Source organism: Magallana gigas, chromosome 9 (assembly GCF_963853765.1).
Source record: "Magallana gigas chromosome 9, xbMagGiga1.1, whole genome shotgun sequence".
Taxonomy (NCBI): Eukaryota; Metazoa; Mollusca; class Bivalvia; order Ostreida; family Ostreidae; genus Magallana; species Magallana gigas.
In genome coordinates, this window is record NC_088861.1 from 11,577,183 (window position 1) to 11,592,065 (window position 14,883).

The following is a 14,883-nucleotide window of genomic DNA, read 5'->3' on the forward strand; positions in this document are numbered from 1 at the left end:
AACAACATTTAATTGACATTTCTTTGTTGTAAATGGCTCATTTAATTTAAATTGTTCACATATTTGTTACCTGTATTTTACTTTTTACCATATAATAGCTGAAAATATCCTAAAAAAAATTGTTATATCGTGTAAATAGAAAGATAAAAAGCAACTTTTTTCTTAGTTGATCTATCAAAAATTTCTTGCCTTGAGCACAAAAATACAGGTACATGCATGAGGTAGGTTGTTTGAACAAGTTGTAAAATAGTCGCTACAAGATCCGTTTGGAGGCGGAGTATCCACGGAGTATCCGAGTTGACTTTAATGTCATCACAGAGAGCATATAAATCTTGTTGGTAATAAAAGGCCAGGGCTGCTGTAAAAAACATCCCTTCTAGAGCTTTAATGGGGTTTAATATCCTAAAGTGGATGAAAAACTATGTTCTGTTGTGTCGGAATTGTTGATTGCTTTGTTAATCCCCCTCAGATTTCTTCTTTTTTCTGTTTGGTTATTATATGTATCAACCCGGTGAAATGTTTCTAAAAACTGTGATTAAATGATTTGTTTTTATTTTGGGGAAGGGGGAGGGCTCTTTAGACGCAATCATTTAAAGTGAGTGCAGCAACTTGGGTATAAACAAACAACAGTTGTAAACTTTGATTAAAATAAACTCGAAAGGTTAGATATCATATTAGAAATGTTTAATTTTTACTTTTTCATTCTACATCAATCATCTGCCTGAAACTACGTAATGTTTAATTATGACGTCATGTGGCGTAAGAACACACAGTGGAATATCAAAAATTTATCCCATGAGTGATATCCACCGTATCTTGAGATAAACATGTGATAAAAGCAAAAATCACACTCAGATTTCATTCCATTGCCTAAAATTTAAGTTATATGTACCTTCAAAATGTATAAAATTTGATATATTATAAAATTCTGAATATAAGTAAAAGTGAATCATGTTTAAAAGGCCTAAATTATTGAATGATTGATTACAAATTCAGAATGCAATACATTGCATGCCATAAAACATAATTATCATCACCTATTTTCAATGCCAGTTTTTTTTTTTTTTTCATTTTTGGAGGTCTATATACATAGTTTGGTATATGCAATATATCATTATGAATTAAGTTTTAAACTCTTCTCTTTTATATAAACAGAGTTTGCCCCTAATTGACTCAATAATTTGGAAATTAAAGAAGCAGAGTGCCTTAATTTTTTCATTTAAGATTGACAGTAACACTCCCAGAATATGTGCGTTTAATGGCTTCAGTGACGATTATTTCTGTACGTACTAGGTAGGATAGAGCTAATACTATAGGAATTGATGATATAGCATCGAGCCGTGATATAAAGTATCGATTCCGATTGGTTGTGTTGCCACCATTAGCTTCTGCCTCCAGTTCATTTGATCCAATTTGCCTTCAGCAGGTGAACAGATTGACTCCTATAATACGAGTTTATCTTACTCCCTCTATATCGCCTTTTATGTACTTGTAATCATTTATAGGGTCACTGCAGGTGATATCCGTGTTTTTAGTTTATAGATTATTAGAAGCATTTGCACAAATATATGATATGCCATGCAGCTTCAATGGTTGAGAATTTGTGAATTTTTTTCAAATCAATACTGGAATAAGTTTTGATTTTTTCTATGCATTGAATTTAAGGAAATTAATAGAGACAAGCATTATTGAGTATAAGAAATGCATGATGAAAAACTTGCGCATGCAGCTACTAATTTCATCTATGTTATTTAAAGAATCAAAAAATATGATTTAATGTGACATTTTTGGAAAATTGAATTATTGTTTAATTTGTTCAAGTGTAAGCATTATATAGTTATGTCATTGCAAATTTTTAAATTGTGAGTTATATTTTAAAAATCCTGCTTATATTTAAATTTCCAGGTGCCAAGAAAAAGAAAAGTAACACACCAACCATGATTTTCACAGTGAACTAAAATTCCATCAGACCCGATAGCGAAATGCACGTGCATTTTGAGCAGAACAACTCCTCCCGAACGGAATGTACCATCCACTCCTTGTCATGGATGGGGAAAGTCCCGGATGTTCCGGACAACAATGGGGGATGGAAACTGAACCGAAACCAATACTACATGGAAGGGTGGCTGGCCAGTGGAAATGCCAAAGGGGTGGTGGGGGTCACGTTCACTACCAGTCACTGCAAGAAGTACGATCCACCTCCCAGAAGTAACTTTAACCTCAGAGGTCACAAGAGTGAGGTCAGTTTGCCTCTTTTTCAATTTGTTCCATCTTTTGTCACCTTTGATTTCTGTTATAGTTGGTGGTGGTAGGAGAAAAAGGAAATAATTGACTGAATTCAATTGTCTCTATGTAACGTTTTGGACCCAATCTCATTGTGGCATTTCCTTTTCTGATGATAAGGGGGTCCTGTTTTGAATAGAATTAAGTTGTAATTGTTGCTTAAAGTAAGTGAAATGCATAACACCACATACAGGATTTTATATTTATAGGGTCAATTTTACCATTGTTAAATATTAGTATTTCGTTCCATTTTAATTTCATCCTGGCACAACTGAGACTTGTAAGATTTCAATAAGCCTCGTTTTTTAACTCGCCCACTGTCAGTGAGAGCAAAGGAGCAGAAATTGAGTCAATACAAACATGTCCTTATATACTCAGGGTTGTCTCTAAGACCCGGGAGGTGGGGAATTCCCATGCCTATAATGCCTTAATTACCCGGCTATTATTGCATTTCAAACACAAAGTAGCTATAAGGAAGAACCCCAAACCCCCTGCTACTTTTTCATTTCCTCCTTCTACTTCAATTTTTATAGACAACCCTGATTATATACACAGCATTCCATTGGTAACTTAAATAAATTATTGTTTAATGTTAAATTAATGTAATTGAATTGTTTAATTAAATTCCTGAATTGTCCTCTAGCTCCTTTATGAAATCTGTTCAATTATTTTAAGAAATCTCTTATGAAACAAAGCACAATTTATTGAACATCGTGACTAATTGTGTAATAGCTATTTTAGAAAAGTTCAGTATTTTATGCTTTAAAATGATTAACAATTCCAGAGTCGGTATTATAATGATGAGTTATTGGCGTCTGTTTAGTAATAATTGCTACAACCCCAATTATAACTCCCCAGCTCAGCCTCATAAAGTTTTCAAAATCTAATAACAACCAAAGAATGTAATACCTGATTAAATGTTAAAGCTATGTGAACCATAAATACGGAGAGATCTTTGCTGGATTTTTGACATATTTAGTAGAAATTACTTCTTCTGTACAGTTTATAGGTTTTTTTACTCCTCAAAATTTGAAGGGAAATATATTGCCATTGATCAAAAGGCACTTTGCGCTTTTTGTTGACGGATTTTGATTTGATTAGTAAAAGAAGATCGAAATAAGATTAATTTTATGGATGTTGTTCCAATTTTTTTTTTATTGCACAGTCTACAGAATACTGATGTAAAGTTGTACATCACAATTTTATAGTGACAAAATCTGGTTATAGGGATTAAGATCTGAATGAAAATGTTTCCAATAGCTTAAATGACAAATCATATAGTATATTGCAAAAAAAAAAATTAATAATATTATGCTGCCTAAGCCTGGAGCAATATTAGCCAATAAATTTATGGATTTTTTTCGTGAGTGAGAACTAGGCAGACAGTTACTCAACTAATCCGACATTAAGATGATGTATCCTGCAGTGAAGTTCGCATTTTTTTTCGCGGAATTGTGTCAGACTTGTATCACAGAAGACGATGTTTGGATGCATGCTTTTCGGGAAGTGATCCGGGTCTACTTTTAGTATTAATACTGTCTGGGAAGTCACTCTTTGATTGCATTGAAAATAGAACAGAAAAGTCTAATGAGTGTTAGTCAATCTTTCTGAACACGACAGCTTAGGTCAAGTGCAGTAATGAAAAAGAAATAAAGCTGAGATTTTTTTTTTGAATTTTTTTTTTTATACATTGATCAATTTGGTCTTGAAATACATCAACTCCAGAACTGTATGTTATAAACTTCTCCAGAAAAAAAAGAAAAGAAATGGGTGACACTAGTCTAGAGCTAGCAGTTCAAAAAAATTAACTTTCAAATAAAAAAGAGAAGGCACCTTTCCATTTATGGTTTAAATTATTTTAGAAATTCTTCTGCATGGCCACAAAAATGAAGACCACATATAAAAGTTTGTAACTCAATGTTGATTTTCTGAAAATTAATTGCTACCATAATTGGAAACGTTTTAGTTATTTTCATTATAATTAATAAACTAAAATTTCAAGATAAACCTAGCTGTTATTAATTACCATGCATATATAAAGTATTGTAAAATCATTGAAACACAAAACTCGAAGACATTAACACACTTAATGCTCTTCAAAAAAAAAAAAAAAACACTTTTATTTTTCACTTTATAGAAGATGATCAAACAATTTTCTCGTTATTTTCCCCCAACTGTGAACAGTTATTTAGATTTCTGTCATGCGTTATTTTTACAAATGACACCAATGTGTATATACAAAGAGATTAATTTGTATCTCCTGGAAAGGATATTTGTTCTCCCAGAACACTCAATGGTTCGGCTGTCACTATTTTTTCCCCAGTTGCCATCATTAATATACATTGCTTTCCATCAATAATACCCATTAGGCGTTCGGAATCATATATACTGCACTGCAGTGATCGTAGAAACAAGGAGATGGCTCCCTTTGGAAGCTTGATGTATGCGGGCTCAAGCCTTATCTGTAAACTTATTTCACAAGAGGGTTGTGGAAAAGCACTTGATTTGACTTTGAAATTATACCGATGAAATAGATTGGCCAAAAATAATCCAAAAACAAATGTTATATTGCTTTAGATTTTGCTTTATATTGCATACATCTATGGTAGTTGAACTTGTCCAATCTGACACTTTGGTGATCCATCATAGAATGTGTTATATATTACCCCCTCCCCTAATGTCTAAATGTATTCTCCACTATAGCTATAAATATGCTAAATTTTGCACTTTCATAATTTTGCAGTTGTATCTGATACAATTGTACTGGGATGTTATTATTTTGCTTGTTTAAAGTAGAACGTAATATTCAGTCTGACAATGAATTAACCATGATGGATGATCTGTACTTTTTGCTTATGATTGTGCAAGCTCGAACTGTTTTTCAGAAATAATCTGGCACTTTTGGACAAACTCATCATTTAAACTTGATCATATTGACAGCTGTGTTGTTTACCAAATGCACATGAAGATCCATAAACAGAAACTATGGAAACCCAACATTCAAGACAATTAAGTTGTATTAAGAGAAGGACTTTATGAAGCTTAATGTTAAAATGTGTTTAATTTAATACATGTATAGTCTACTGGAATTGAATATCAAAGTATGGAGCTGTCTTTATTTCAAATTAAAAAAAAAATTGAAAGGATAAAAAAAAAATCCACATTGTCTTTGTCATGTATTCTTTATACATACATATTTCAAAAATTTCCTTGGAGAGGGATATGATTTGGCTTTCCACTATTCTGGCAGCAATTATTTTAGTCTTGGCGCTTTCAAGCCCTACTTTCTTCTGTGTGCTTCAGAGTGCGAGGCCACTAGAGACCCTCCGTGCTCCAAAACCATTGGATTTTATTATCCGACAAAACTGATCTCCTGGTCAAGAAAGAAATTAGCATTTTACCAAAGCATCAAGACTCTCTTCCCTCTAAGCACAGACTCCTTTTATGCCCAGGTCTCTGACAGCTGTCGAGAAATATTTGCCTATTGTACATAACAAGTCCAAAAAAAATAAAATAAGCCTCCTATTTATTTCATGGAGTTTTCTATTACGAGTTTCCAAACCAGATTTCCGGTTGTAGAATGGTGTCCAATTTATTTGCGTTTCCTTCCAGTGGTCCCTTTCAGCTTCTCCATTGTGCTTTAGAGGAGCTTTATGGATTGAGTTCCATGTATAGAGCTTCAGGACTTTCAGCCGAAGCAATTTGATGATCAGAAAGCTTGCATATATATGTTTATCTATGATACAATGTACACATATTGAAATTGGTTGATTTTTGAGCCAAATCAGATTACTGCTGATCAGGTTCCTTAATTAAAATAGATCTCTTGGCCAATCATGCTGTCAGTGATAAGAAAAAATATGTTTTAAGACTTGCGTACATGTATAGATTTTTTTCATCTTGTTATTAATATTAATTTAAAAAATGGCATGTCATTAAACAGGTCAGTCTAATTTTTTTAAAATCATAAATTCATTTCTTTAAAAAAATAAGCATGATCAGAGTAATATTAATGTTGCTTAAATGCAAAACATCGTTTTTCTTTTTTTTTTAAATTGCAGGTGACTTTGGTTCGTTGGAATGAGCCTTACCAGAAGCTAGCCACATGTGATGTTCAAGGAGCCATATTTGTCTGGATAAAACATGAAGGAAGATGGTCCACCGAACTCATCAATGACAGAAACAGCCAGGTAATTCTGCTTTCTCCTCAGTGATGAGAACATGGATAATTAACTTTGATCCTCATTAGGTCACAACCAGGTAACTGCTTGTTCATCCAACGAGATCTAGAGGAACAATAAGGTTACTAATTTGGTCATTCAGGGAAAGGAACAGTCAGTTGACTGATGGTGAGAGCACAGCCAGGTAACTGTGTGGACCTCAGTGAGAGCAGAAACCAGTATAAATATACTTGTTCCTTAGTGAGAGCAGAAGCAGCTAAATGCCTGCTCCTCAGTAAGAGCATACAAGGTAACTGTCTATTCTTAGTGGGAACATTTTAGCAGTTAACTGCCTGCTCCTTAGTGAACGCATTTAGCAAGTTGACTGCCTGCTCCTCAGCTAAGCATGAAACCAGTTAACTGCCTGCTCCTTGGTGAGGGCATACCCATTTAACTGCCTGCTCCTTGGTGAGGGAATATCCATTTAACTGCCTGCTCCTTGGTGAGGGAATATCCATTTAACTGCCTGCTCCTTGGTGAGGGAATATCCATTTAACTGCCTGCTCCTCAGTGAGATCAAAACCACTTAACTGCCTGCTCCTTGCTGAGAGTATTTTAGCAGTAACTGCCTGCTCGTCAGTGAGAGCATATAAGTAGTTAAGTGCTTGGTACCTCAGTGAAATCAAAATCAGTTGATTGTTTGTCCTCACTGAGAGCAGAACCAGTTTACTGCTTGCTCCTCAGTGAGAGCATAACTTGTTAACTGCTTAGTTCCTCTACACTACATGACATTTTAACTTTGTTTTCATTTGCCAAGTATTTTCACTATAATTTCATAAAAAATCTAACTAAGTTTTGTTAGAGATATTAAAATAAATCGACATGATCTTACTAGAATCAGTGTAAAACAACTCTTCCTTGTATTAATAATTTTTAAAAACTACTTTCAGTTGCTTATTAAATCTCAACGCATACTGAAATACCTGTAATGAATTATCTTTTAATGTTCAACATGTTCAATGGTGTCAAGAATTATAGTTTCGAGTTGGCAACACGTCATAATTGATCAAAACTTAAGCTACCTTGAGAGCAAGAATTTCACGAACTTGCACAAGTTGACCTCACACTTTATTACCGGTAGTAACTGTACATACTAAACCATCATGATGGTAATCTTCACATATATGGAAGAATGTCTATTGGCTGTTATTTTCTCTAAGCTGCTGATGGAGAATTTAATTATAATAAATCACACAGTACTTTTACTGGCTTTTTATGGATAATTTAAGAAGTACATGTATTCAGAAATAGGGATGTAATTACATACTGTAAAATGCTTTCTTTTGGGTTTCAAATTTATGGGCTTATCATCAAGGAAGCAAGTATTACAGAAAATGTTTACACTCGCATTCCTTGCTGCTGTAAAAGTGTTTATTATGCTGGTGGTGAATTCCACGTTTTCTATAGTCAAACAATATGCGTGGGTATTAAATAGGCGGATTTGCAGTTCACCACTCTAAAATTTTGATGTTTTTTACTGTACGCTTGAGGGTATTTTAAGCAGTTTTAATCTTATGTGTATCTATGGTGTAAATTTCCCACACACATAAATAACACTTTATCAGTATTACTGATATCATTTACTGGAACTAATCAAACAATAAATCCAATTGCTGATTGAATTTTGTGGGTTTTTTTTTTTTTCATTAGGTGACAGACTTTTCCTGGTCCCATGATGGTAGAATGGCCCTGATTTGTTACTGTGACGGCTTTGTACTGGTGGGTTCTGTGGCGGGGCAGATGTACTGGTCCTCCATGCTCAACCTGGACCAGACAACCATTACCTGTGGGGTGTGGTCCCCTGATGACCAACTGGTAAGTTACAGTTATAGGAGGCAAGAGAGAGAGAGAGAGAGAGAGAGAAAGAGAGAGAGAGAGTCAGTTGGGGTTCCCCTGATGACCAGTTGGTAAGTTACAATTAACTATTAAAGGAGAGAGAGAGAGAGAGAGAGAGAGAGAGAGAGAGAGAGAGAGAGAGAGAGAGAGTTGGTTGGGTTCCCCTGATGACCAGTTGGTAAGTTACAATTATTATAGAAGACAGGGAGAGGGGAAGAAAGGAAGAGAGATGTGATCACCTGATGACTTATATATTAGGTGCATTTAAAGTACCTAACTACACCTAGTCTTACACTTTTTAAGATACTAAGTCACAAGATGGTGATTTAAATGTTTTGTTATAAAATGTTTGTATCAATTGATTTGGATGAATATCATCATAGCTCAGTGTTTAAAGTGTCAGACTTCGGACTACAGATCATGTGCTCGGATTTTTGTTCACGTTTACTGAATTAAATTTTCTAAAATATAATTTTGTATCCAAAATTGCAAATTTTTTGACCTATTTGACCTCAATACTTCCTATTCATCATGCTATCTATCATTATAGTCAAGTAATTTTCTGCTGATTTGAGAAACAATTTCAAGGTGTAGTGAGGCATCTTAATACAAGACAAAAAAAACCTTAACAGACAGAGGTACATTATTCTTGTGTTTTGGTCCTTTGATAATTTCCTTAAGTGGAGAGAGAGATAATACAAAATATTGAATTGCCAGATTGACATACATGTATATATTTATATTATTATATTATTTGTGGGTTGTGGATCCTAATGACCAAAGAGAGTTAAAATATCAGACTACAGTATTCTACAAATAGCAAGCAAAAAACATACACTGGAGTCCTGCTTTGTTCAATATTAATGCATCAGGTTCTGCAGGAATATAGACCAAAGTAACCAAGGGTAAGAAGTTTTTACAATGCATCCAGTAAACCTTCAATAATTGTTAAAAAAAGGTTATTTTGGTATCTTAAGAGGCAATAAAATTAATACAAATTTTAGAATAAAAAATTCTGCGTGTTGAAGATGTAATTTGATATGTCGACTATAAATCACAGGATTTAATGTTTGCTTTCTGAGCTGTATGATAGGAAAATAAGAATTTGTACTCATTTAAGCTAAGCTTAATTGTTTCAAAATATCACTTCAGAATCTGAAGGGAATCTGAAACAGCATGTTTATGAATACTGTAAAAGTGTTTATTTATGCTGGTGGTAATGTAAGCGTTTTCTGCATGGAGTCAAACAATACACATGGGTATGAAGTAGGTGGATATATTATTTTTCACATGTAGAATGTGATTTTTTACCATACGCACAGGGGTATATTTACCACTGTAAATTTCCCCCATGCGTAATTAAACCACTTTTATGGTAAGCGATTCAGTGTCACAACTACCATATAAACTCAAAAAAACCCATCACATTACTGTTAAATCACACTTAGACATAGAAAATCTAGAACATGGAAGGCATGTTACTCTAACAAATTTTTCCTTAATGGTTTTAAACCGATATCCCCTTATGTCCATCGAAATTTTCAGATGGAAGTTGCCAAACAGAAATTATCTGATTCAGTCAAACTCAACCAAGACAGTTTTTCTTTTCATTTTGAAGTTGAAATTATTGTTGATTGATTTTTTCAGAGTCTTGGCTCATGGTGGTAACTGCGTAATTTTTTTAATATCAATATTTCATATTAAGTAGGGATGGGTGATAAATTTTCCTTTTGTTATAGGCAATTTTGTAAGATTATTCTGTTTAAGATGATCTAGCTTATTATTAGAACCAATAAATCACTTTTTATGAGGCAAATCGATGTACAGAAATCTGCATGAATTCAACCTGATTTTCCCCAGCAACAACAAAGTTCTTTAAGTTATTATTAGATACAGATGAACCTTTATGTTATTATCTCGAACTAAATGAGACTCCGAAAAAAAAAAATTGAGATATCCAAGTATTAAAAAATTGAGCTTAAATACACTTGAAGAATCAGGGATTGGCAATTTGACATACATTTGTATCCACGGTAAAACCGTACTTAATATATTTGTATCTGAGATACTTTATGTGTACCGGTACATTGTATGAATTTCAGTGAAATTCATTATATTTTAAGTTACTTCAAACCAATCTTTTACAGTACTAAGCAATATTTTATTGGCTAGCTAGGATCTACCAATAACAGTTTTAAACTGGTATGTGTAATGTGTTTGCTTGTTTTTTTGACAGAACTTAATATGTTCAATTAATGAACTTTAAAAAAAAACCCAACCTAGTCTATATATAACATCTTTAAAAATGTTTATAACAAAATGGAACCATCAACACTCAAGGTTTTGCTTTAATTATATATAATGTTGATTATTCTAACAGCCATTTAAATTAAAGTTGAACTTCGATATCTTGAACACTGCTATCTCAAATACAATGGATATGTCGACGTGAGGTGTAAGTCCCAACCACTTATTTTTTAAGTATTTTACCCTCGAAATCTCGAATACTCGGATATCTCAAAGTTTTTAATGCGTAGTCCCATCCAGTTTGAGATAACAAAGTTTGACTGTATCTAGTAATTTAAATTTATTTGCTGTAACATAATTACGTTATGTTGGTACCTTTTTGATCATGTCATTTAAGGTATGGTATCTGGGATTTGAAATTGACTTCTATAGAATTCATTAAATGAAAGACACAAGATTTCTACTTTCTTTTAATTCACATTCCAACATGTAATCCATTGCTTTGATTTCAATTTTTTTGCTTCATATTTGAAGATTTTAGAGGATTTATTAGATACAATAAACTCAAGAAGCATGGGAACTTTATATTTCCCTGCAGAAAATATGGCCCTCAATAATATTCAGCAAACATACAGACATGCTTTTTGATCTTTTGCTACAAAGCTGTTATAAATTACAGCAGAATTTTGATTGGTTGGTGCAGAATTAACTCCACTGTAATGTCCTATTATACCTTGTACAAATGTACTAACACATTGATATCATAATTCTAACTGTTCAATACAATGTCATGTATACATATAGTGCAATGAAATTAAAGAGCCATAATCTAGGAATTAACGCCTCTTCAAAAAAAAAAAAAAAAATCAATATAGAATGTTACATCAAAAAATGTTTTTCTACTAAATGAAGATTAAAGGCTTAAAAAACCCATAATTTCATCTGGCAGTTTATTGATATGTTCATCAAAAGAAAAGCATAGGAATCAACCAATGCAAATGGACGACCGCATGCATTAACTCAGTTTTAGCCGTGTAATTCGTACAATGCATTGGCTTAGCTATTTGATTGAACATAAGTGCACTTGATCCATATAGTCTTATAGGAAATTGTTAGTAGAGGTATTGCTTTTTAAAGTTGTTCATCACATATGCATCGAAATCCTGTAATGAAGGTGGAATCATTTTGAATTGATTTATTTTATCATTTAATCTCTTGGTTAAGTGTTTTTTTTCCTTTTTTTGATGTTGACCAAAAATTGGTGTCACTGTACTTGTTTCACCTCCGAGCTTTATAGAGTATCAGTTAAACATGTCAGATAAAACCCCCACACCAATTATTCAAATGGTTTGTTCTGGTGCTAAATAATGGATCTCTATTCAATATGATCTGTTTGCAGTGTTTGATTATTCTACCAAAATATTTTCAAGTTTAATGACCTTGACAATAAAGATATCTGGGTCAAGGATTTGGGTCGTAAACAATCATAAACAATGGCAAATTTTTTAATATTGTTTGTGATATTTCAATTTTCATTTGTTTTCCTTTTGCATTTATTCATATGTTCAAATTCCATTTTAAAAGATTCAATTGTTGATTGGATCGTAAGTTTAGGGTTAAAGGTTGCATAAAGGTCAAAGGTCTCATTCAGCTTGACAATAACTATATATTGATATTCCTGTTGGTGGATATTTTTAGGCGATATTTGGTACAATGGATGGGCAAATCATTGTCCTAAGCTCCACTGGAACCATTTTTTCAGATGTTCAAGTGCCATTTCAAAAGATTCAATTCTTGATTGGATATTATGTTTAGGGTTAAAGGTTGCATAAAGGTTAAAGGTCACAGTCAGCTTGACAATAACTATATTTTTAGGTGATATTTGGTACCATGGATGGGCAGATCATTGTCCTGAGCTCCACTGGAACCATGGTAACACAAGTGGTGGTGCTGCAAGGAACCGAGATTATCTCCCTTACATGGTCATGTGAAAAATTCAACATGGACGAGTCTTCCACGGAGCAGAATGAAAATTTCACTGCCCCGACTGGTAAGAGCAGTGTTATTTGACGGACTCTACTGTATATTCCTTATGAATTAAAAATTTTAAGAGAAATTGTAAAATATCTGCGTAAAAGATCATCGCTCACAGATTTTAAAATCTCGCATTCATGTTTTTTAAGGAGGCTGGATGGTCAGCATATTAACCATCAGATCTACCTACAATTTTAAGATATGATTTGTTGAGCTATAAACTGTTATTTTATATTTTTTTTTAAATCTGTATAATTATTTTACCTTTAAAATTTGGGTATTGTATAATTATTTAACCTTTAATATTTGGGTATTTTCTAATATTTTTAAACTAGAATCTTCTTTTAAAGAAGATCAAAACAGTCCAAAAAAATGCCACAATCATCGAGCCTTCATACAACTTGTAACTAAATGAATATGAAATTAAATTACAATAAAAGTTTGGCATTTGTGATGTTTTATATTCTCAGAATTTGATACAAAACAAAAGATTTGCGGACTTTATAATCCACATAAAATAAGGAATCTTCAGTATAATAATTTATATTCATTTGGTGTTCGTTTACTGATTTTAATTAGAAGACTACTGGCGTGCGACCAGTTCTCGCCGAGTACCATTTCTCGCCAGTACATTGTGACGTCATTTTTCGTCTATAATTTTATGTGTTGATAAAATGACGTCACTATGTACTGGCGATGGTACTCGGCGAGAATTGGTTGCATGCCAGTAAATATTGAAAACTAATGCTTATAATAATAGTCAGATATAAAATTGTTGTGAGAGTTGATCATGACTCCTATGAACTTCCCAAATGTTGAATCTCAACATGCTCAGCAGAACTCAAATATTGTTTGTTGTGATGTTAAGAAAAATTACGGAAGCTCTTTACATTTTATTCTTCTTTTATCTTCTTGTTATCGCTCAACCCTTGTGAAGACAGAGGGATTGTTGTATGATCAGCTACAATTAAAAGATGGAGTTACTCCCTCAGCATATTCCTTTATTGCCTGCTCTTCCTCAGATTTCACTATTTAAGGTGACCAAGGGGTTTTTCACCTCATAACATCCAAATAAACAATGTCCGGCCTTTACAACTGGTGCTTAAATGGCGCCTTGTTCCTGAATTGGTAGTTGCTCCTTTCCTTTCATAAATAATGTACAACATTTAGCAGCATTAATAACATTATGCAAAGAAAGCTTTGATGTGCCTCGATTTTTGTTAAACTCTATCTAAAAAAATAAGAGAGGAAAAAAATAGCCTTCGAATAATTGATGATCCTGATGAAATTTTAGAAATGGGAAGTCAGCTGATCTTCTATTGCCACAAAAAAAAAACCGAAAAAAATTTATTTACCTCTTTAACAGGTTTTTAAAATGCTTTAAGCTTTTATCAACACAATCCAAATCAAAAAGGGAAAATCAAAATTCCTTTTTTTTGACCCTGTTTTTCATATCTGCATCCATTTACACCCCTTTTTGCCAAAAATAAGCCTTTACAAGTCAAAGTTCATGGAATTTTCCTGAATCATTGACATTTAAATGCATTACACAGACATTTAAAATGAGTAACGTTCCTCTTATTCTTATAAAAACTTATGAAGCATCAGAGGAACGTTCCTCTTTACCTAAACTAAAATCTCTACATTTCATATGAGGAACGTTCCTCTTTTCACTTCAACAGAAATCTTCACAAAGAATCTGAGGAACGTTCCTCTTTTCACTTCAACAGAAATCTTCACAAAGAATCTGAGGAACGTTCCTCTTTTCACTTCAACAGAAATCTTCACAAAGAATCTGAGGAACGTTCCTCTTTTCACTTCAACAGAAATCTTCACAAAGAATCCGAGGAACGTTCCTCTTTTCACTTCAACAAAAATCTTCACAAAGAATCTGAGGAACGTTCCTCTTTTCACTTCAACAGAAATCTTTATTAGAACATTTTACTCTGCATTTGTGTTTTACGACATTAAAACTATTTCCTTTAAGTATTGTGCAATACCCTGTACAGAGGGCGCAAAATTGTAAACCCGCGACTGACCTTAAGTTTATTGTTTCTATACCCCCCGCAAACAAAGTTTGGGGGTATATAAGAATCAACTTGTCCGTCCGTCCGACTATCCGTCTGTTCGTCTTCTGTGCAATTGGACTTAAAAATGTTTTGCTTAAATTAATTGTAAATAATTGATGTGCGATTGTCAACATTTTACTGGAAAATCCTGATTTTATTTTTAATATCTATCATGATGCAAATTGATATGATAC

At 33.2% G+C, this 14,883-nt stretch overlaps 1 protein-coding gene across 3 annotated transcripts in view; it reads left to right on the forward strand.

Annotated features, from left to right (window-relative positions):
- LOC105335934 (tubby-related protein 4) overlaps window positions 1-14,883 on the forward strand; it is an 82,327-nt gene that overhangs the window by 11,391 nt on the left and 56,053 nt on the right. For 2 of the 3 annotated variants that reach the window (XM_034479219.2, XM_034479223.2), the window contains exons 4-7: window positions 1,906-2,240; window positions 6,345-6,473; window positions 8,154-8,318; window positions 12,462-12,636. In XM_034479219.2, the coding sequence (XP_034335110.2) occupies window positions 1,983-2,240; window positions 6,345-6,473; window positions 8,154-8,318; window positions 12,462-12,636 (727 nt within the window). In that variant the 5' untranslated portion in view covers window positions 1,906-1,982. Of the gene's footprint in view, window positions 1-1,407; window positions 1,427-1,905; window positions 2,241-6,344; window positions 6,474-8,153; window positions 8,319-12,461; window positions 12,637-14,883 lie in introns of those variants that run through there. The other variant, XM_066070488.1, reaches the window with a different exon arrangement.